Source organism: Heterodontus francisci, chromosome 8, assembly GCF_036365525.1.
Source record: "Heterodontus francisci isolate sHetFra1 chromosome 8, sHetFra1.hap1, whole genome shotgun sequence".
In the NCBI taxonomy this organism is placed as follows: Eukaryota; Metazoa; Chordata; class Chondrichthyes; order Heterodontiformes; family Heterodontidae; genus Heterodontus; species Heterodontus francisci.
In genome coordinates this window covers 70,845,341-70,868,660 of record NC_090378.1, presented here as the reverse complement: position 1 = coordinate 70,868,660, position 23,320 = coordinate 70,845,341, and the positions used below count along the sequence as shown (strand labels likewise).

General features: G+C 43.5%; 1 protein-coding gene across 8 annotated transcripts in view; it reads right to left on the bottom strand.

Annotated features, from left to right (window-relative positions):
• The window catches only part of jak1 (Janus kinase 1), a 149,109-nt gene that overhangs the window by 53,878 nt on the left and 71,911 nt on the right, over positions 1-23,320 (bottom strand). For all 8 annotated transcript variants that reach the window (XM_068037304.1, XM_068037307.1, XM_068037305.1 and 5 more), the window contains 4 exons: positions 19,742-19,898; positions 18,600-18,763; positions 7,473-7,827; positions 3,446-3,634 (listed from right to left, as the gene is read on the bottom strand). In XM_068037304.1, the coding sequence (XP_067893405.1) occupies positions 3,446-3,634; positions 7,473-7,827; positions 18,600-18,763; positions 19,742-19,898 (865 nt within the window). The remainder of the gene's footprint in view (positions 1-3,445; positions 3,635-7,472; positions 7,828-18,599; positions 18,764-19,741; positions 19,899-23,320) is intronic.

Below are 23,320 nucleotides of genomic sequence, written 5' to 3'. Positions count from 1 at the left end.
GATTTAGATGAATGTAACATTGACAACAAAACTGCCTGGAGCAAACCTTGAAACCCAAAGTACTAGCAGATGGGTGCTAAAATTCAACTTTGGTGGGAGTGCAAAATGGGTGCTGGCGGATCAGCTGCCTGTTATACAACAGGCTTCATTCTCCTTTCTACTGCTTCAACAGAGTGGAAAATCAGGAGGAGTGTATAATGACCAGCCAACACCAGGTCATGGTGAAGGGATTTTGAAATGGATTCTCTGAGGAATGTAATGTTGGAGGTTACAGAAATGGAGAGGGGTTAAGGCGCTATGAAGAGATTTGAACAGCACAATAATTTTAAATTGGAGGCACAGGGGGACCAGGAGCCAATGTAGATCGCCGAGCGCAGGAGCAATGGGTGAGCAGGATTTGGTGTGGATAGGATATGGGCAGCAGAGTTTTGGGATGAGCAGAACTACATAGAGGGTGAAGGATGAAAAACCTGCCAGGAGAACATTGGAACATTTGAGTCTGGGGCTGACATGAGGATTTCGGCACCAGATGGATTTAGGCAGGGGTGGAGACGAGTGATGTTACAGTGATGGAAGTAGGCAGTCTTTATGTTGGAGAACACATGCAGAAGTTCAACACGGGTCATATAGATGGTGAGGTTGTGAACAATTGGTTTCAACTTGAGATCATAGCCGGGAAGGGGGATGGATAGTTGGGTAGATGATGAGCATACCAACTTTATAGTGGGGGCCGAGGATGATAGCTTTAGTCTTGCGATTTTTAACAGAAGGAAACTGGAAGGCATCCAGCAATGATATTAGACAAGTAGGCTGACAACTGAGGCAGTGGAAGGTTCAAGAGAGGTAGTGTAGAAGTATAGCTGGGATATCATTAGCGTACATTGTCTTCAGATGATGTTGCTGAGAGGCAGCAGGTAGATGAAGAATAGGAGGGACCAAGGATAGATCTTTGGGGAATTCTAATGGCAATGGTACAGGAGCAGGAAAAAGAGCCACTGCTAGAGATGCTCTGACTATAAAGTCAGTATATGGCAGTCCCACTCTGCTGGACAACAGAGGAGAGACGTTGAAGGAGGATTGTATAGTTCACCGTGCCAAAGGATGCAGTGAGGTCAAGAAGGACATGGAGCAATAGTGCCCCATGGTCATAGGCACTGAGAATGTCATTTGGGACATTCATAGAGGGACTACTGTAGAAAGTAGAAAACATGTCACAATGATGTAAGTAGGGGGTGTTCTTTTGAAGGGAGCCTGGTACATTGTTGGGTAGAATAGAGACAGCTTTACTCGGCAAATAGCTGGGAGCAGTTGACAGTTGATGAAAATGGGAAATGTGTTGCATAGCCCAATTTGGAACTCTTTCAACTTTGATGATGATGAAATTCACCTGGAACTTAAACAAAAAACTATTTATCCCCCCTTCATTCTGAATTTGGCAGGTTTGGCTGTGAAAATCTTTTACAGATTTCTTATCAGCATTTAGCAGCTTGCTCACAATCCAAACTACCATTCTTCCATTAACAGCAGTAAAACGTAAGCACTTTAAGTACAGTACTACGATCACGTCTCGCTTCATAACTGGCAGCTCTAATATTTACTCATTAAACATAGTTAAACAAATTACTTTTGTTTTATTCTTTCATGGGATGTGTGCATCTGTTGCCCATCCCTAATTGCCCTTGAGAAAGTGGTGGGAGCTGCCTTCTTAAACTGCTGCAGTCCTTGGGGTGTAGGTACACCCATAGTGCTGTTAGGAAGGGAGTTCCATGTTTTTGACCCAGCAAAACTGAAAGAACAGTGATATAGGTCGAAGTCAGGATGATGTGTGACTTGGAGGGGAACTTGCAGGCGGTGATGTTCCCATGCGTCTGCTGCCTTAGTCCTTCCAGGTGGTAGTGGTTGTGGGTTTGGAAGGTGCTGTTGAAGGAGGCTTGGTGAGTTACTGCAGTGCATCTTGTATATGGTACACACTGCTGCCACTATGCTTTGGTGGTGGAGGGAGTGAATGTTTAAGGTTGCGGATGGGATGCCGATCAAGTAGGCTGCTTTGTCCTGGATGGTGTTGAGCTTCTTGAGTGTTGTGGAGTTGCACTCATTCAGGCAAGTGGAGAGTATTCCATCACACTCCTGACTTGTGCCTTGTAGATGGTGGCCAGGCATTGGGGAGACAGGAGGTGAGTTACTTGCCACAGAATTCCCAGCCTCCGACCTGCTCTTACAGCCACAGTATTTATATGGCAGGTCTAGTTCAGTTTCTGATCACTGGTAACCACCAGGATATTAATGGAACTGGAAATATATATTTCCCTTTTCCCTCATTCTACTTCACTGATAAAATGTAACAGTAAAAGGATTTGATACATAATAACAAGAACATTGAACAGGAGTACGCCATTCAGACCCTCCAGCCTCTTCTGCCACTGTATTCGATCATGGCTGCTTTCTACCTCAACACCAATTATCTGCCTTTGCTCCACATCCCTTGATGGCCTAAATGATTTTTGCTTGCTCTAGTCACTATTCATTGATCTTTAGAGTCATAGTCATGGAGTCGTATAGCATAGAAACAGGCCCTTCGGCCCACGATGTCCATGCCGACCATAATGCCTATCTATACTAACCCCACCTGCCTGCATTAATTCCATATGCCTGTATGCCTTACTCATTCTAGTACCTGCCCAGATGCCTCTTAAATGTTGCTACTGTTCCTGCCTCCACCACCTCCTCAGGCAGTTCATTCCAGATACCTACTATTCTTTGTGTGAAATATTTACCCCTTTGATCCCCTTTAAACCTCCTCCCTCTCACCTTAAATCTATGCCCTCTAGCTTTAGTCACCCCTACCATGGGAAACAGACTCTGGCTATCTACCCTATCTATGCCTCTAATAATTTTATATACTGCTTTCATGTCCCCTCTCAGCCGACTTTGCTCCAGGGAAAACAGACCCAGCCTATCCAATCTTTCTTTATAACACAAGCCCTCCAAACCAGGCAACATCCTTGAGAATCTTTTCTGCACCCTCTCTAGCTTAATCACATCTTTCCTGTAATGCGGCGACCAGAACTGCACACAGTACTCCAAATGCGGCCTAACCAACATTATGTACAACTGTAACATGACGTCCCAACTCTTGGACTCAATGCCTTGGCCAATGAAGGCAAGCATGCCATACACCTTCTTCACTACCCTGTCTACCTGTGTTGCCACTTTCAGGGAACTATGTACTTGCACCCCAACGTCTCTCTGCTCAACAACACTCCCCAGGGCCCTGCCTTTCCTGGAAAGGTGCACGTCTAAATGCCCCCACCCTGCTGCTGCTTAGGCTTACAAATAAAGAATGCTGCTTGGGTACTGCACCGACGAATTATTGACACTCACAGAATATAACCCAATAAGAGTCAATAAGATGGGGAGAAAACTAGAGGAAAATGAAATAACCTACCAGCTTTTTATTGTCTTGTTTATTGATGATGACATTGGAGTCCTTTATGACGATATGTGTGATCTCGTAAAAGTCAGAAAATAGATTCCAGCCCTCGTTTTGAACACCTTTGCTTTCACGAGTCTTACTCCTTTTGCTGTCGTTCTTGCTCTTCTTCAGTTTATTTTTCTCTGTCAAATTCACTGTAGACTTTAATAGGGGAATAAAAAAGCAATGTAACAGTACAGGTCATAAACTGAGGAGACACATTGATAGTATAATCGATCAATTTTGTAGTGTGTCCTTTCTGACAAAATTGTATACGGTTTACTGAAACTGGGACCAACTCACAATATCTCAATCTAATAATTATTTGTGTGAGGGTCTGTATTTTGGACCAAAGCCCATAGAACCTGCTCCTACATGTCTTCCAGCACTGTTCTTGAGTTAGCTGGTAGAAAGTATATGACACCTCTCCTTTTCCAAATTTCACTTCCTTTTAGAGGGAGCTCAGCTTTATTACCTCTGGTGACCAGGAAGTGAATATGAAGAACATCCCTCAGAAAATTAATGGGTAAGGTACAGCCCATGAAAGCATAGACTGCACATAGTACAGTACTCTGCAGTCAATTTGGCTGATCCCAGAATTGAATACCGTTCAATTATCTACAATCTCAAATATATGCCCAAATTCTCCCCTCATTTTTTTTCACACACTATCCACCTCCACTGCCTCCCAGGGTGACCCATTCCAAACAACCACCAGTCTCTGCACAAAATAGTCAAATCTAAACTTTCTGTCTATTTTCCTTCTAAGCTCGAGTCTGTGTACAGATTCTGGAGCTTCTGGCAATCTTAAACATATTTTCGGGGTTCAATTTATCTAATCCATAAGAGTCTTGAATATTTGAATAATACATGTTTTGAGGCTTCTCTTGTCCAGAGCAAACAATCCCAGGCTCTCCATATGTTCCTGATACCTCAGTTACCCTAACCTAGGTATCAGGTTGGTACCTCTTATTTTGCTCCTTCCAATGCCTGATCAGCTTGCCATAATATGGTGACCAGAATTGTGCACCTTGTCCAGTTTGGCTGTTCCGTGACTTATATTCTACTGTTTTGACTATAAAGATCAACAACATATTTGCTTTGTTGATTGCTACTCTGCATTGGTGGGACATGTTAAACTTTGAATGAACTAAGACACCTTCATCTTCAGCTACATCTGTAGCATTCATCGAGTATGTGCATTTCTTAATTTTTTTGGACGATAAATAATGCAAGGGGGAAGACGGAAGAAATTGGCAACAGTGCTTCAGGGAGGGCAGGAAGGAAAGTGCCAGCATTGACAGAAAGTGGGTCGGGAGGGTGCCAGCATGAATGCTGGCAGGGATAGAAATAGGGAAGAGTGCGAGATTGAAGGGGAAAATGAAGAGTAACTGGGTTAAAGGAGCAGAGGAGTGCGAAATTGAACTTTGGGTGAGAGTTGGAGAACAGTGCCAGCATGAACTGGTGTGTGGGGGGTGGGTGGGGTTGGGGGGGGGGGGGTGCGGTGGTAGGGTGCTGGTTGAAGAAGGGAGTGTCTGTGAAAAGGTCAGGAGCTGGATGGAGTGCAGTTGTCTCTGTAAACTGAGCTTGGCGGTCATGTACATGTGAACTGACAGTTGGATTGGGAGAGTGATTGTTGAAGTACTTTTTTGGTACATGTTGGTCTGATTGGTCACTGTTTTTAAATATCTATCAATTGTGAAATATGAAAAGTGCTTAAAATTAATTATGTAAATGTTTAAAAAATTTAAGGAGAGCATGCCCCTGGACCCCCCCGAGAAATGGACCATCAATTTTGTGATTTCAATCTTTGGATTTCCTCTTTGGGCTTTCATGCATTTATGTTTTTTCCCCTCAAATACAAGTGGATGCATCTTAGGTTACAAATTCTGTCCAACTTCTTACTTTCACATGTTGGGGCTTTACATGTGAAAGTAAGAAGTTTCTTATGGGGAGATTGTGTTAGTTTTTCAATGCTGTTGGTCAATTTTTGTTTGTTTTAGGTTGTATATGTATACAGAAGCCTTGATTTTAACCTAACATGCTCAGCGAGAATATGACATGTTCAGGTCAGACTTCAATAGAGCGTAAAATTGGGTGGGGTGTATATTGGTTGTCTGACACCAATATGGCCATTTCTCATGGGTGTTTTAGATTAAAACTGGGCCTCAGATTTTTATGGAGGTTCAGATTATCCACCTGAGATTTGGCCCATTGTAGTTTAAAATCTAGGCATAGCGACATGCTTTCATCAGCAAAGCATTGCACTTCTCTCTCTCTCTCTCTCTCTCTCCTCTAGCTCAAAACTCATGTATTCAAAACACTATACCCTGAGTAGACAGAGGAAGTGGTTTCAGTAAAAAAAACACTACCACTTCCTTATAGTAGCAGATAACACACAACATGTAGAAAGAGTTTATACACCTTATTACAAATAACAAAGCTCCCTTGGTCTGAACACTACCAATGCGGTTGTCAGTGGCAATTCATATTTTTTATAAAAGACTGCAGGGGGTGAAACTGGTCTTCAACTGGCGTACAAAACGGATGATAATAATCAGTAGCCTGTTTTACAACCTACCCGATTTTTCTTTTCCACTATATTATCGCTGAAGACCAATTTCACCCAGAGTTTGAGGACAGGCTCCAGTGATAAACATGGTGGTCAAAAGTGATCAAAAAAAGGAGCTTTGTAGTACATGACACTGAAAATTGTCTCCCATCCCATGTTTTTGTGCTTTCTTTCAACACTTGTTTTCTTTTTGCAGGATATTGTGCAAGAATATGTTTTGTTACAGCAAAGATCCTGAGGAACAGACTGCACATAAATTGAAATTGCCTCAGTTTCTTTTCCTGTCATGTGACACTGAGTCGATATGAACAGTTATAAGTACTGCATGTAGCAACAAACAGTAAAATATGACAAATACACTAAAAATTTAAAATTTAGCAATAAACGTCATTCGATTAACTTCCCCCCTCTTCCATGAACAGCAAAACACACTTGTCAGGCTTCTGAATATCTGGTACAATCTACCACCTTCACAATGCCAACCCATTTAAATTACTCCCCATGTTCAAATGATTTTAGGCCTGATCCCTGTTGTGCTCTGATGTGCATTGCCCAACAATATGACAACATCACGGTGCCCTCACCGTGTATGAGTTTTAAACCTTTATTTATGTAACTATAGCAAGTTGCATCTGCAGATTTACTTATTTGCATAATGGCAGCAACATAAGGGGCCCAATTGATTTCTTTATTTATCTATCTGCAATGGATAAGGAGAATGTTATTTATTTTTGGGCTGAATTTATTTCTACACTTTTTTTTTTAAGTGCATGAGCAAAGCCACAGGAGATTGACTAGTATTCTTAAATAAGGAGGACAGTGCCAAATTCACAAGCATCTTGCAAGATCTGGCAACAGATGCAAAGGGAGAGGGCAAACTCAAGAAATGTTGGCACAATTTAGTTAACCACAGTGCCATAAACCAGATCAAAGGCCTACATATGCATGCCACAAAGTGTTGTCTGTTAACCTGCTCCATATTTACTGCTGCTCCATGCAAATCACGCAAAAATCTTCAGACTCTTTTATTGTAATAATACTAAATGCAAAAATAAACTACTGCATAATGTGGAACTGGTGGTATGAATAAAGAAGGTCTCAAAGATCATCCCTAGTCTGAGCTGAGTTAATTGATTTAAGCAAAGGTTGTAGTGGCAGTGCTACAATAGAACTTCATTGAATTCTGAAAGGAAATAAGTTAGCTACTCCTGATTACTATCTAGTAAAACATGCAAGAAATTGGTGTGTACAGGCACCAGGCAGGAACAGGTAGCATTGTGATTCTCCCTTGCCAATACTCACTCTGTTCATACATTAGGTATTGACCATTAGGTTGAAATACAAGAGGACTGGAATACCAGCTATCTCTTGCAGGAAACGAGGGGAGAAAACATGCTTCGATCATGGGGGTGAGGAATGAACTCTTACCTCTTTTGGTACACGTCTCCATTTTATTCCCACGCTTCCTGTGACCATCACCTCATATTCTCTCTCTTTCTGTTCTTTCTCAATGGGCTCATAGTTAGACATCACTCGTTCGTTTTCTGCTGAGATCAACAGACTTGTTGTTTTGTACGTTTCTGCCCCAAAGTTCATCGTCAAAGACTCCAGGGTAGCCAGGTACTTGACCTTGAGGTCATGAGGGGACACGTTGCTATCGCACACTGTCCTATTGTTGAACTCTTTCAGGAAATTTTTGAAGACATTGTTGATTCGACACCTGGTCAGGATGTTTCGCTGTTTGATGCTTCGGTTCAATGTTTCAGGGATGTAATGCTTGTAACTGAAAGAAAGCAAGAAAAACTGTATTTTACAACAGCATATGTTACCTGTCCTTTATTTGTTTTATCTTTTCACTTTGGAACAACACTGCAATTAGCATGACTCCATTTTTGAAAAAATTGACTTTAGTGCACCCTAACAGCACTGTAGGTGTACCTACCCCACATGGACTGCAGCAGTTCAAGAAGGCAGCTCACCTCCACCTTCTCAAGGGCAATTAGGGATGGGCAATAAATGCTGGCCCAGCCAGCGATGCTCATATTCCATAAACTAATTTTTAAAATGTCAAACCTCAGTACATCTGCTGCTAAAACCCTCATCCATGCCTTTTTACCTCGAGACCTGACTGTTCCAACTCACTCTTTGCCAGCTGCCCACATTCTGCCCTCCATGACCTTGAAGTCATCCAAATCCCTGCTGCCCATGTCCGAGCTCGCACAAAGTCCTGTTCACCATCACCCCTGTGCTTGCTGACCTGCACTGGCTCCCTGTTAGGCAAAACCTCGATTTTAAAATTTTCGTCTATGTTTTTATCGCTCCATGGCCTCACCTCTCCGTATTTCTTCAGCTGCCAAGGCCCTAAGTTCTGGAATTCCCTCCCTAAACCTCTTTGCTTCCCTACCTTGCTTTCCTTATTTAAGACACTTCTCAAAACCTACCTCTTTGACCAAGCTTTTGGTCATCTGCTCCAATATCTCCTGATGTAACTCAGTGTCAAATTTTGTTTGATAATGCTCCTGTGAAGCACCTTGACACATTTTGCTATGTTAAAGGTGTTATATAATTACAAGTTGTTGTTGTTGTCATCATTATTTTGCAAGACGCCACCATAATTGAAAAAAAATGGAATTGCTGATATCATAATTCAGGGAGTAGCAGTTAGATGATGCAAGAATAATGAAAAATAGAGAGAGGTAAAGTATTACTTAGTTTTAGGGGGTAATTTCCACTTTAGGCAGGGGCCTGGTGGAAAAATAGCAGTAGCAAATTTGCCATCACTATACATGCCCCATGATTTTTTACTACATTAATGTCCGTGGCATGTGATGTGTGTTACAACACCTTAACACAGTTCACTGAGGATGGAATCTAATGAGATTGTAAGATAAAAATACTGCAAACTTGGGCAGGAATGGTGTGCAGGAGTGTTCAGCCTAACCCATACATACGACTGTTCTGCCTAAATCTCCCAGCTCAAACCAGATTATCTATTCAGAATGAGCTCCTGTCTGCACAGCAGGCAGCTCTGGGAGCTTTCACTGTGAAAGGTAAATTTCCTATTTAACTGGTTGTGGCATCTACTAAATAGTGAGCAAGATCAGTCAGTGATTGAGAGAAGTAACACTTGGGCTGTAGCATCTCTTTAAAGGAAAGTGCCATTGGGAGGCAAAAAGATAAATATAATCCAGCAATGTGTGAAACTAGTGCATGAAAAGGCCCGAGGGATAGAGTGAAGGGATCTGGAGTTATAACGTTAAAAGAGTTATTTTCCTATGAATGAGGGAATAAAAATTTTTTAAAGTGTTCATCTTCCTAAAAGGTTACAAAAGTTCATGGACATGCCTCTGTGTTTAAAAAGCTTGCCTCATCTTAGAACTATAAAGGCAGCTTCTGATATCAGGGATTGCTCCAAAGCCATGAACCTGATCACACAGTAAAACATTGATAACATAGTTTTGGAAACTGTAACACAAGCTACCACAGTGTATTAATGGATAAGGTGGTTTTATGCTGATAGCCCTAAACCACAGTCAACTGAATTTTTGACGAAGCTCACCGAACCCAAAAACTGAATTATAATCTTAAAACACAGTTAGATGACTAATGAGAAATTGACCATCGCGAAGCTTACAGCTTGCCTTTCTTAGGAATCAAGGAGGACAGACTTTACCTAGAAATTAATAGTTATGCAACCTTTCTTAGGATTTAAAGAGGATGGACCTTATCTAAAAATTAATAATTATACAGCCTTATTTGGGAAATAAAGGGGGATGAACTTACTTGCAGTTGAGGTAACATCCCTATACATATAAATTAGTTATGCAACTTGAAAATCTTGCTAACTCTGTTGTCTTCTACTCAGGGATTTAACGTAAATGTTACTTTAGTAATTGATGGATATCCTACTTAAATATTTTACGGTAACAATATTTCTATTTAAAATTGGATTTTCTACCAGAAAAAAGATTGTACTTTCTATCTTTTCCTAGAATTATTTACATTGCAATTGACTGTCTCACCAACTGTGAATTGCATGTTCAGTTCTTTAAGAAACTTTTACATAAATTAGAATTCTGTATTTGGATCTGTTGTCAGTGTTCTGTATTGCTAACTCATGAACCTGTCTCCGTATACTCTTTGGTGGGGAGGTACATTACAGAGGAGAGATTCCCAACCCTCATAATATGCAGGATTTTATAATCAGGCTGAAACTTGTAAAAAAAGGCTATCTAGAGGATATTCTCTGCTGGGTCCTTTCCTTTAGGGAGCATTAGTTCAGTTCTTCAGACCCATTCAAGTGTCTTTGGGATCTGTCTTTCTCAACCTTAAGTTGACAGTAACCATCTGAGAAGTACACTGGATTCTGGACAGCCCCAAAAAGGGACTAGGATTATAATCCATTATGTTGAATGCCTACTCGTGCTCATATGCATGAGGTGAATGTAAGGAGGCGAATGCAAGGAGAACTGCCCTGTCTGGATGTCAGAATGTCATCAATTCAAGAGCTCAGTGAAGCATGGCTAGTAGGTGGTAGTGGATGGGATCGAACTCTCGAGTACTCGCAAGATCTGACAACAGATCCAAAGGTAGATAGCAGATCTGAAGATAGTTGCCACCGTATATTTAATGAACCACATCATAAAACAGGTAGATGGCCTCCGTAAACATGCCACAAAGTGCTGCCCGTCAACCTGTCCCATGCAAATAACTCTCAAACTATATGGCTCTTTTACTTTTTACCATGCATATTCAGAATACATCAGGACATACTTTCATGTTGCAACTTATAATTCTTGGAAAATAGCGACTCCTTTATTCAAAAATAGAGACAGAAAGCAGGAAACTACAGGCCAGTTAGCTTAACATCTGTCTTAGGGAAAATGTTAGACACTATTATTAAAGACATTATAGCAGGGCACTTATGAAAATTGAAGGTAATCAGGCAGAGTCAATTTGGTTTTGTGAAAGGGAAATCATTTTGAACCAAATTATTGGAGTTCTTTGAGGGAGGTACATGTGCTGTGGATGAAGGGGAACCGGTGGACGTATTGTACTTAGATTTCCAGAGCCATTTGATAAAGTGCCACATCAAAGGTTATTGCAAAAAATAAAAGCGCAAGGTGTAGGAGATAACATATTGGCATGGATAGAAGATTGGCTAGCTAACAGGAAACAGAGAGTCGGCATAATTGGGTCATTTTCTGATTGGCAAGAACAAGTGGTGTGCCACAGGAATCTGTGCTGGGACCTCAACATTTTACAATTTATATAAATGATTTAGATGAAGGGACCGAAGATACGGTTGCTAAATTTGATGACACAAAGATAGGTAAGAAAGTAGATTGTGAAGAGGACATAAGGAGGCTACAAAGGGATATAGATAGGTTAATTGAGTGGGCAAAAATCTGGCAGGTGGAGTATAATGTGGGAAAATGCGAAGATGTCCATTTTGGCAGGAAGAATAAAAAAGAAGCATATTATCTAAATGTTGAGAGATTGCAGAGCTCCGAGATGTAGAGGGATCTGGGTGTCCCAGTGCATGAATCGCAAAAGGTTAATATGCAGGTACAGCACATAATTTGGAAAGCTAATAGAATGTTATCGTTTATTGCGAAGGGAATTGAATACAAAAGTAGAGAGGTTATGCTTCAGCTACACAGGACATTGGTGAGACCACATCTGGAGTACTGTGTACAGTACTGGTCTCTTTAATTAAGGAAGGATGTAAATGTGTTGGAAGAAGTTCAAAGAAGGTTTACTAGACTAACACCTGGGATGGGCGGGCTAACCTATGAGGAAAGGTTGGACAGGCTCAGCTTGTATTCGCTGGAATTTAGAAGAGTAAGAGGCGACTTGATTGAAACATACAAGATCCTGAGGGGTCTTGATAGGGTGGATGTGGAAATGATGTTTCCCCTTGTGGGAGAATCTAGAACCAGGGGTTGCCCATTTAAGACAGAGATGAGGAGAAATTTTTTCTCTAAGAGGGTCGTGAGTCTTTGGAATTCTCTTCCTCAAAAGGCGGTGGAAGCAGAGTCTTTGAATATTTTTAAGGCAGAGGTAGATTCTCGATAATCAAAGTGATGAAAGGTTATCGGGGGTAGGTGATAATGTGGAGAAATCAGTTCAGGCATGACCTTATTGAATGGCAGAGCAGACTCGAAGGGCCGAGTGGTGTACTCCTGCTCCTAATTCGTATGTTCTGTTATGAGTTTCAGATCTACCTTGGATGTTCTCTCAGGTTAGAGTTACTGGTCTTTCCCATAACTGGGCCTGTGCCTTTGCAGTCTGGAGTTTACTTTCATTACCCAATATTAAGATGTATGATAGCAGAACTTTGAGAGGATTGGAGTGGGGAGTGGTGTAGGTGACAATCAGACCTCCTCGTCATGGGAACCGCATACAGTGATCTTTACTCATCATTTTTCCAATGTTCTGAAATGTAGACTGAGTAACAGTTTAGTGAGATAAGGCCACATATGAATCACTGAACTGCTTTATTTTATAATCAGTAAGTGAATGTATGGAATAACAATGATAGAAAATCTCAATTACTTCAATTTAACTTCAATTCCTCCGCAAAAATAAAAATATGAAACTATGCCAGCCTTTTTTATTTATTCGTTCCTGGGATGTGAGCGTTGCTGGCTAGGCCAGCATTTATTGCCCATCCCTAATTACCCTTGAGAAGGTGGTGAGCTGCCTTCTTGAACCACTGCAGTCCATGTGGGGTAGGTACACCTACAGTGCTGTTGGGAAGGGAGTTCCAGGATTTTGACCCAGCAACAGTGAAGGAACGGTGATACAGTTCCAAGTCAGGATGGTGTGTGGCTTGGAGGGGAACTTGCAGGTGGTGATGTTCCATGCGACTGCTGCCCTTGTCCTTCTAGGTGGTACAGGTCGGAGGTTTGAAAGGTGCTCTCTAAGGAGCCTTGGTGCATTGCTGCAGAGCATCTGATAGATGGTACACACTGCTGGCACTGTGCGTCGGTGGTGAAGGGAGTGAATGTCTGTGGATGGGGTGCTAATCAAGTGGGCTGCTTTATCCTGGATGGTGTCAAGCTTCCTGAGTGTTGTTGGAACTGCACCCATCCAGGCAAGTGGAGAGTATCCCATCACACTCCTGACTTGTGCCTTGTGGACATGCTTTGGGAAGTCAGGAGGTGAGTTACTCGCCTCAGGATTCCTAGCCTTTGAGCTGCTCTTGTAGCCATGGTATTTATACGGCTAATCCAGTTCAGTTTCTGGTCAATGGTAATCCCCAAGATGTTGATAGTGGGGGATTCAGTGTGCATAATTCCTTTGAATGTCAAGGGGAGATGGTTAGATTCTCTCTTGTTGGAGATGGTCATTGCCTGGCGCTTGTGTGGCACGGATGTTACTTGCTACTTATCAGCCCAAGCCTGGATATTGTCCAGGTCTTGCTGCATTTCTACACAGACTGCTTCAGTACCTGAGGAGATGCAAATGGTGCTGAACATTGTGCAATCATCAGTGAACATCCCCACTTCTGACCTTATGATTGAAGCAAGGTCATTGATGAAGCAGGTGAAGATGGTTGGGCCTAGGACACTACCCTAAGGAACTCCTGCAGTGATGTCCTGAAGCTCAGATGATTGACCTCCAACAACCACAACCATCTTCCTTTGCGCTAGGTATGACTACAGCCAGCGGAGGGTTTTCCCCCTGATTCCCATTGACTCCAGTTTTGCTCGGACTCCTGGATGACATACTTGGTCAAATGCTGCCTTGATGTCAAGGGCAGTCACCCTCACTTCACCTCTCGAGTTTAGCTCTTTTGTCCATGTTTGAACCAAGGCTGTAATGAGGTCAGGAGCTGAGTGCCCTGGCAGAACCCAAACTGAGCGTCACTGAGCAGGTTATTGCTAAGCAGGTGCCGCTTGATGGCACTGTCGACGACACCTTCCATCTCTTTACTGATGATTGAGAGTAGACTGATGGGGCAGTAATTGGCCGGGTTGGACTTGTCCTGCTTTTTGTGTACAGGACATACCTGGGCAATTTTCCACATTGCAGGGTAGATACCAGTGTTGTAGCTGTACTGGAACAGCTTGGCTAGGGGCGCGGAAAGTTCTGGTGCACAGGTCTTCAGTACTATTGCCAGAATATTGTCAGGTCCCATAGTTTTTGCAGTATCCAGTGCCTTTAGTTGTTTCTTGATATCACGTGGAGTGAATCGAATTGGCTGATGTCTGGCATTTGTGATGCTGGGGACTTCAGGAGGAGGCCGAGATGGATTATCAACTCTGCACTTCTGACTGAAGATTGTTGCAAATGCTTCAGCTTTATCTAATGCACTGATGTGCTGGGCTCCCCCATCATTGAGGATGGGGATATTTGTGGAGCCACCTCCTCCAGTTAGTTGTGTAATTGTCCACCACCATTCACGACTGGATGTGGCAGGAATGCAGAGCTTAGATCTGATTCATTGGTTATGGGATTCCTTAGATTTATTGTGGTTAATGTACTAAAAATATTTGTTTTTGGCCAGTCTTAGCATTCAGTCAGATGCAAGATAAGACTAAATCAGGCCAGTTCCACCCTCAATTTAAATCACTTAGACATTACTTGTGTCTCTCTAGTAGACCTCACCAACTGATTTCCAATATTTAGGTCTTTGTTCTTTATGTTCTTTGTTATCACAGATGGGGGCTGGGAGCGGGGGACCAGCCTCTGAACATTCCTTGGCTGCCAATGAAACTGCCCTCCCAAGAGTGGATTTTTGCCAGATAGCCAACTCTGTGTACATAAGAATAGCACCAACTTGTGTGAATGGCTTACTGAAAGCCTGAAATTAGGAAATGAATTACCTTCTGTCCTAGGTTATTATGGTTCAATGGCTACCTCACGAATATCCCAATTTCCACCCCTCATCTTTTTCCCTTACTCACTCAGTCTCACACAATGTACACTCTCAAGAACAATAAAATGACACATAGAATATTGTCCTAAAAGCACTGCCTGAAGTGGTGTCTTATAGTCAATATTATAACGTATGCTCCACTTTAGTTTTGGAAGGTTTTTGGTGGGAGCTAGCCAGCATTCCTAATACCATGGAATCAAGAGTCACCCCACAGTGCTCTGTGTTACTCTTTCCATCTGTTGCAAGCACCAGCACAGCTATGAACAGTCTGCAGGATTTAGCTAGTGAGTTTGAGTAGGGAGAATTGAGTGACCCATAGCATATGTGACATGAGAAACAAGTGGAGGTGGCAGTGGAGGAGTGTCATGTTTCCAATCCTTTGAACATTTTTCCACAGAGACTTTTTGGAAAGTTAGCTCAAACATTGCGTTTTAAAGCACAGTGTATTCATACGTTAAAATACAAGGGGAGTGTAGTGTGAGACGATAGGTAGCTAAGATGCTAATAAAAATGCTAATAAGCTGGCTTTGATGTTGCATTCTCATAGACTGTAAATACTAACCAAATTGTTAGCTTGTTTCAGAAATCAATAAATACCTTACAACTAGCATTGTAGCTCTCTTTGTGGCTGTGCACTGTGCACAGCAGGGCTAAAGAGTGGCGAGTCGAAGAGACTTAGCTGTTGGCAGGAAAAAAGACAGAAGCGCATGGAGAGAGCCAACTGTGTAACATCCCCGACAACCAATTTTATCTGCAGTGCCTGTGGAAGAGTCTGTCACTCTAGAATTGGCCTTTATAGCCACTCCAGGCACTGCTTCACAAACCACTGACCACCTCCAGGTGCTTACCCATTGTCTCTTGAGACAAAGAAGAGGAAGAAGAGGAAGAGGAAGAAGAACATGAGGGGAGGCAGTGGCATACCTGGGCAATTTTCCACATTGCAGGGTAGATGCCAGTGTTGTAGCTGTACTGGAACAGCTTGGCTCAGGGCATGGCAAGTTCTGGAGCACAGGTCTTCAGTACTATTGCCAGAATATTGTCAGGGCCCACAGCCTTTGCAGTATCCAGTGCCTTCAGTCGTTTCTTGATATCACGTGGAGTGAATCAAATCGGCTGAAGTCAGGCATCTGTGATGCTGGGGACTTCAGGAGGAGGCCGAAATGGATCATCAACTTGGCACTTCTGGCTGAAGATTGTTGCAAATGCTTCTGCCTTATCTTTCGCACTGATGTGCTGAGCTCCCCCATCATTGACGATGGGGATATTTGTGGAGCCAACTCCTCCAGTTAGTTGTTTAATTATCCATCACCATTCACGGCTGGATGTGGCAGGACTGCAGAGCTTAGATCTGATCCGTTGGTTATGGGATCGCTTAGCTCTGTCTATCGCATGCTGCTTACGCAGTTTGGCACGCAGATAGTCCTGTGTTGTAGCTTCACCAGGTTGACAACTCATTTTGAGGTATGCCTGGTGCTGCTCATGGCATGCTCTCCTGCATTCTTCATTGAACCAGGGTTGGTCTCCTGGCTTGATGGTAATGGTAGAGTGGGGGATATGCCGGGCCATGAGGTTACAGATTGTGGTTGAATACAATTCTGCTGCTGCTGATGGCCCACAGTGCCTCATGGATGCCCAGTTTTGCATTGCTAGATCTATTCGAAATCTATCCCATTTGGCATGGTGATAGTGCCGCACAACACGAAGGAGGGTATCCTCAATGTGAAGGTGGAACTTCGTCTCCACAAGGACTGCGCGGTGGTCACTCCTACCAATACAGTCATGGACAGATGCATCTGCGGCAGGCAGATTGGTGAGGACGAGGTCAAGTATGTTTTCTCCTCTTGTTGGTTCCCTCACTACCTGCCACATACCCAATCTAGCAGCTATGTCCTTTAGGACTCGGCCAGCTCGGTCAGTAGTGGTGCTACCAAGCCAATCTTGGTGATGGACATTGAAGTCCCCCACCCAGAGTACATTCTTCACCCTTCTCACCCTCACTGCTTCCTCCAAGTGGTGTTCAACATGGAGGAGCACTGACTCATCAGCTAAGGGAGGGTGGTAGGTGATAATCAGCAGGAGATTTCCTTGTCCATGTTTGACCTGATGCCATTAGACTTCATGGGCTCCGGAGTTGATGTTGAGGACTCCCAGGTGAACTCCCTCCCTACTGTATACCACCGTACAGCCACCTCTGCTGGGTCTGTTCTACCGGTAGGACAGGACATACCCGGGGATGATGATGGCAGAGTCTGGGAAATTGTCTGTCAGGTATGATTCCGTGAGTATGACCATGTTAGGCTGTTGCTTGACTAGTCTGTGGGACAGCTCTCCCAACTATGGCACAAGCCCCCAGATGTTAGTAAGGAGGACTTTGCAGGGTCGACAGGGCTGGGTTTGCCGTTGTCGTTTCCGGTGCCTAGGTCGAAGCCGGGTGGTCCGTCCAGTTTCATTCCTTTTTATTGACTTCGTAGAGGTTAGATACAACTGAGTGGCTTGCTAGGCCATTACAGAGGGCATGTAAGAGTCAACCACATTGCTGTGGGTCTGGAGTGACATGTAGGCCAGACCAGGTAAGGACAGCAGATTTCCTTCCCTAAAGGACATTAGTTTTTACAACAATCAACAATGGTTTCATGGCCATCATTCGACTAGCTTTTTTTTAATTCCATATTTGTTAATTGAATTCAAATTCCAGCTTCTGTTGTGGTGGGATTTGAACCCATGTCCCTAGAGCAATACCCTGGGTCTCTGGGTTACTGGTCCAGTGACAATACCACTACACCACTGCCTCCCCTCATTGAATGGCGGAGCAGGCTCAAGGGGCTGATTGGCCTACTCCTGCTCCTAATTCGTATGTTTATATGTTTGGAAGGTCCTCCACGTCCCCGGCATGGCTGGGATCTTCAGCCATTTTCCTGGATATGAGGGAGCAGTTAAAATGGAGTGGCTCCATTTCTCACTCCATTCACCCATTCTGCGATTTGAACGCCTGGGATGGAGGGAGCCTTTAATGAATGGAGATCGGGATCCCATAACATACTAGGACTCCACTGGCATTTTGCTCCCTTGCTGAGTGGGGCAGGCACTGTGGCTTTGCCACCTGGTGAAGCTGTTTGGAACTGAACTTTACTCATTGGAGCCGAGAGGAGAAGGAGAGCTTGTTCCTCCACCGCCGGCTAGCTAAGTAGCATTCAACTGAGAAAACCTTGCTGCAAAAGTGTAAAAAACATGCCAGCAGCAAAGTAAGGTTTTGTGGACAGGAACTGTCTAGAGACATTGTTCAAAACCAGGAAACGCAGGTTAATAATTAGGAAATTAATGCCAGATGAGGAGTCAGATAAAACTTTTATCACTCAAAGAGTTGAGGACTAAATAAGCAGGAAGGACCATTGCAGTGAACAGTCTCAATGGATTCAAAAGACAACAAAATATCTTTCTGGAGAGTTTGAAGCATTTGGTGAGAGAATGGATAGCAGAGGTTCAGGGCAACTCAAAAAGGGACTTGTTGAGCCCAATGACCACTTCCTATTTTTAACATTTTAAAGTCTTTATAATTTATAATAATTCAGTGGCGAACAAGAATTGCTTTTTAAAAAGTTGTCATGTAACAAATTATATTTCAATGTAACATTCCTACCCCCTTTTCAGCCAGTTCTTCCTAATCTCACCTCATTTCCTTGGAGATCTCTTGCAGTGGTATTTTACGGTTAAGAGCCTGATGTGTCATAGCCAGCACAGCCATCCCGAGACACTCATTCTCTATTTCATGAAATTCATAATCGTTTTTAGGATCTCGAACAGGTGCTAGACCTTTGATCAAATCATATTGTCCCTGGAAGAAGAAAAAAAAATGTAAGCTCCAATATAAAAAAACAGCGTAAAGAGCATACTCAATGGAACTGTTTATCAGGGTTACTCACGAATCTTTGCCAAGAACACTGTGTCTGTCCTTTGCATTCACTCACTTTTTGTCTGTGTCTCTGTTTACCTTTCTCTCTTTATTTCCAACTATCTTTTTGTCTGTCTTTCTCTCTCTTTCTGTCTAACTTCATTTGTCTGAGCTGGAAGATATAAATGGAGGCTCAGACAAACAAAAAGAAGAAAATCACTTGCAGGCCACAGGTGGTTCCGGGTTCACACCAAGATATCACGTTTATGCTGGTGTTGGAGGCAGCCACATTCTTTAGCCACTGGCAGAGGAAGCAGCTGAAGCACTCAACCATGCCAACATACCAGATAAGCAAAACGCAGCTATGGAAATCACCTCAAAGAAAATCGGGCATAATTTCAATCATAAACAAAGAAATCTGTAAATTATTAAACGTTAGTGATCAATATTCAATAAGCAATACTGACTGGTTCTAATACTAAACAGAATACTCCCAGCACATGCAGTTTGAGCTGTCATACAGGAGCTTATTGTGAATTGTCAATATTCTAATCACAGTAACAAGTTGCCAAAGTGGTGGACAGGAATCAGATAGTGTTTCACATTATTAGGAACAAACACTAACTTTGAAGATCGATGTTTCTATCCATTAAGTCAAGAAGATAGCGGCAACACAAGTACACTCATCAGCAGTGCATCCAGATGAGATAACTGGTCTGTGTTAGTTTCTTCAATCACATGTACAAGCATTGCACCATTCAGGGAACTCATATTCCTTCGTTCAGCAATATGAGAATTATAGCTGCACACAAAATTCGCTGAAGAATTCAAATCAATCACAAATTAAACTGAAGGTCCCTGAGGCTAGGACCTTGCTGAATTTGATAAATCCCAATTATCAAAAGACTTTAAAAAATCTACCTGAGCAAACAGATATTCCAGGGAATTTGCATCCAAAAGAGGAGTTCCATTTTCTGTACTTTTGGGATCGTAGCCATTTTTCTGCTTTCTTATAGGAGAGTGTCTCCAGACAGGTTGCTCATTTTCATTGGATCCATGCCAGTTTCCAAAGAAGAACCTGCGGAAACAGGGTATTGTTGGCACTGGAAGTCAGTCAATATGATTAATTGTGGCAGAGAGTAAAGGATACCATGGGCATACAGTTATACAAGCAATAGTGGCAGAAAGCATTTTCAGTCTGCTGTGCTATGAGCTGTTTAGCACTCTACTTTATTCCCACAGTCTCCACAAGGTCTCAGTCTTGGCTGCGTCATCAATAGGAAGGCACTAAGCAGAGTTCAGGCATTCTTCTACAAAGTTATCTTGTTTTAAAATAACATAAGTAGCATAACAGCAGGCTCAATTCCGCTAATTGAGATGCCTTTAGGTAAAGTGGATCGATTTCATTATAACTGCAAATTTGAGAAGGAAACAGTGACTCAAAGGACCTAATTTTCAAAGCGGAGTCATATTGGGTAGGAGTGCTGGCCATCTTTCATTATCTCACATAAGTAACCATTCTACACAGTGAGCATTGGAAAGCTATTTGAACATGGGTAGCACAATAACTGAGTCTAATCCTGTCTCATCTGACAGGTGCACTGTCCATCAGGGGTCCATGGATAAATGGAACCTGGCCACAAAAATGTGCCCAGTAAAATCTACACCAATAATAGACAGGATAGCTGTAGGGAGACTGAGATCAGCTAACTCAGTCAAGACTGGTGATTGAACTTGGTGTTTTCCTTATCTGTACAATCAGCTCCACACTGGTCAGTGCACCTACTTACAGACCCATCAAGAAAAGCTATTAAATACTATAAAATGTAATCAAATGCAACCAGACATTGAAAGGGATGTCAACAATTATGTACCTTAACAAGAAGCCTGTATGAGGCTGACATAAGAGCAAATATCTCAAGTCTGGGTGTTCCTGATAAGCAGACGTAGTCTCAAATGCTTGCGTCAAATTGGTGTTTACATAGTTCATTTATACCAAAACCACTATACACTGCTCGCATCTATAAATAGTTAGCAAAAATTATCCAATAAAAAAACCCCAGCAGAATAAAAAGGATAAACAGGAAAGACTGGAAGTACGCTGCAAACAGTCAACATCTGTAAAGAGAAAAAATTGTTTTTGGTGTGACGAAAACACACCCGAAATGTCAGAACTTGTCTCTTCTCTTTGCAACTGGTGGCTCAGCTGCTGTACGTTTCCACCTTGTTCTGTTTGTACATTAAAAATAAACCCAACTGTTGTGTGGCAATAGTAGCTCCCTGACAGAGAAAAAAAGACCATGAAGCTTTAAACTGTTGATTACTTTGGCGTAAAATTACGTGTGCAAAGGAGAACTGATGCACAACAACATTACGTTGTATCACTCAGCGTTCATCATCCTTCCTGCTAACCCCACCATGTTCTGCTGAGGTCTTGACCTCACCCATGCTCCTATGGAGCACGACGAGAAGTATAGGAAACTCTTGGCTGGAGTTTGTATTCCCACCACTGGGAGCAGCGGCAGGTGCAGAACATGGTGGCTGTCCCCCATGGGAATCGTGTTGCGCGATTATGTGGCGGGCTGCCATTTTACATATTCATGGCTGCCGCCACCCCCCCTCCCCCCAATTGCATGGCAGAGGAGGCCGCGGTGACGCTGTTCACGGCATCACCTGTTGATGGAGTAGCCCTGCAAATGGTACACTGTCATGCAGAGTTCATCCCCCCCCGCCCACCCATCAGAGAGCAGAGTTCATCCCCCCCACCTACCCATCAGAGTGCAGAGTCCACCCCTTCCCCCCACATACCCATCAGAGAGCAGAGTCCACCCCTTCCCCCACATACCCATCAGAGAGCAGAGTCCACCCCTTCCCCACACATACCCATCAGAGAGCAGAGTCCACCCCTTCCCCCACATACCCATCAGAGAGCAGAGTCCACCCCTTCCCCCCACATACCCATCAGAGAGCAGAGTCCACCCCTTCCCCCCACATACCCATCAGAGAGCAGAGTCCACCCCTTCCCCCACATACCCATCAGAGAGCAGAGTTCACCCCCCCCACCCATCAGAGAGCAGAGTTCATCCCCCCCCCACCACCCATCAGAGAGCAGAGACCACCCCTTCCCCCACATACCCATCAGAGCAGAGTTCATCCCTTCCCCCCACATACCCATCAGAGAGCAGAGTTCATCCCCCCCCCACCCATCAGAGAGCAGAGCCCACCCCTTCCCCCATACCCATCAGAGAGCAGAGTTCACCCCTTCCCCCCCCCACCCATCAGAGAGCAGTGCACCCTCCCCCCCACATACCCATCAGAGAGCAGAGTCCACCCCTTCCCCCACATACCCACCAGAGTGCAGATTTCACCATTTCCCCCACATACCCATCAGAGAGCAGAGTCCACCCCTTCCCCCACATACCCACCAGAGTGCACAGTCCACCCCTTCCCCCACATACCCACCAGAGTGCAGAGTTCACCCTTCCCCCCACATACCCATCTGAGTGCAGAGTTCACCCTTCCCCCCACATACCCATCTGAGTGCAGAGTTTATCCCTTCCCCCACATACCCATCAGTGCAGAGTCCACCCCTTCCCCCCCACCCATCAGAGTGCAGAGTTTACCCCTTCCCCCCACATACCCATCAGTGCAGAGTCCACCCCTTCCCCCCACCCATCAGAGTGCAGTGTTTACCCCTTCCCGCCCATACCCATCAGTGCGGAGTCCACCCCTTTCCCACCTCATTGGCGCCAGAAGGTGCGTGAGTGCTGCACGTCGCGCTGAGGATCGGGAATTGAAGATAAGATTGCTGTGGTTTATATTTTATCTCATGCAAATATGAGATTTAAATATGCTAACTCAGGTCCTGTTGCAGAGCAGCAAAGGGGCTGCCACGGAGCTTCCTGCCACCGGGAAGATCGGGCCCAGCAATCCCAGCGGTCGGGTTCTGTGACGGCCGCTGCTACTCTGATTTTCTAGCCCCTCCCCCCACTACGGAACTCGACATTGGGCTGTACCTCTCCTAACTATCACTTTCAAACAATTTTGGTGGAGGTCTAGGAGCAGGTTGCTCACCCTTATGCACAGATGCTGCCTGATGCAAATGGGACAGAACAGTGAAAATATATTCTCCATAAAATTAGAAATAGATTACCAATATCTTAATTTTTAGATATTATAAACTTGAAGTAACAAAATGTAAGCTTACTGTACTTCAAAGGAAGTTGATGCAAAATGCATATATATTACTCAAATGCTAAGAAAGATATTGTCAATCTATTCTAAAGCCATCGCACTTCATGATTTATAACACCCGTTGTTTGTCATTTGCTGTAATGTGTCCAAACTCCTAACCATAAACCACTACTCAGAACACTAACTGCATCTGATTTTGTTAGAACCGCCATTTTCTTTTTGTCTGACTCTGTTGGCTAGTTACAGAATGGCAGCATTAGATGAATGCATAGAAACAAGCGGCTTTTCCTCAGGGAATTAATAAAG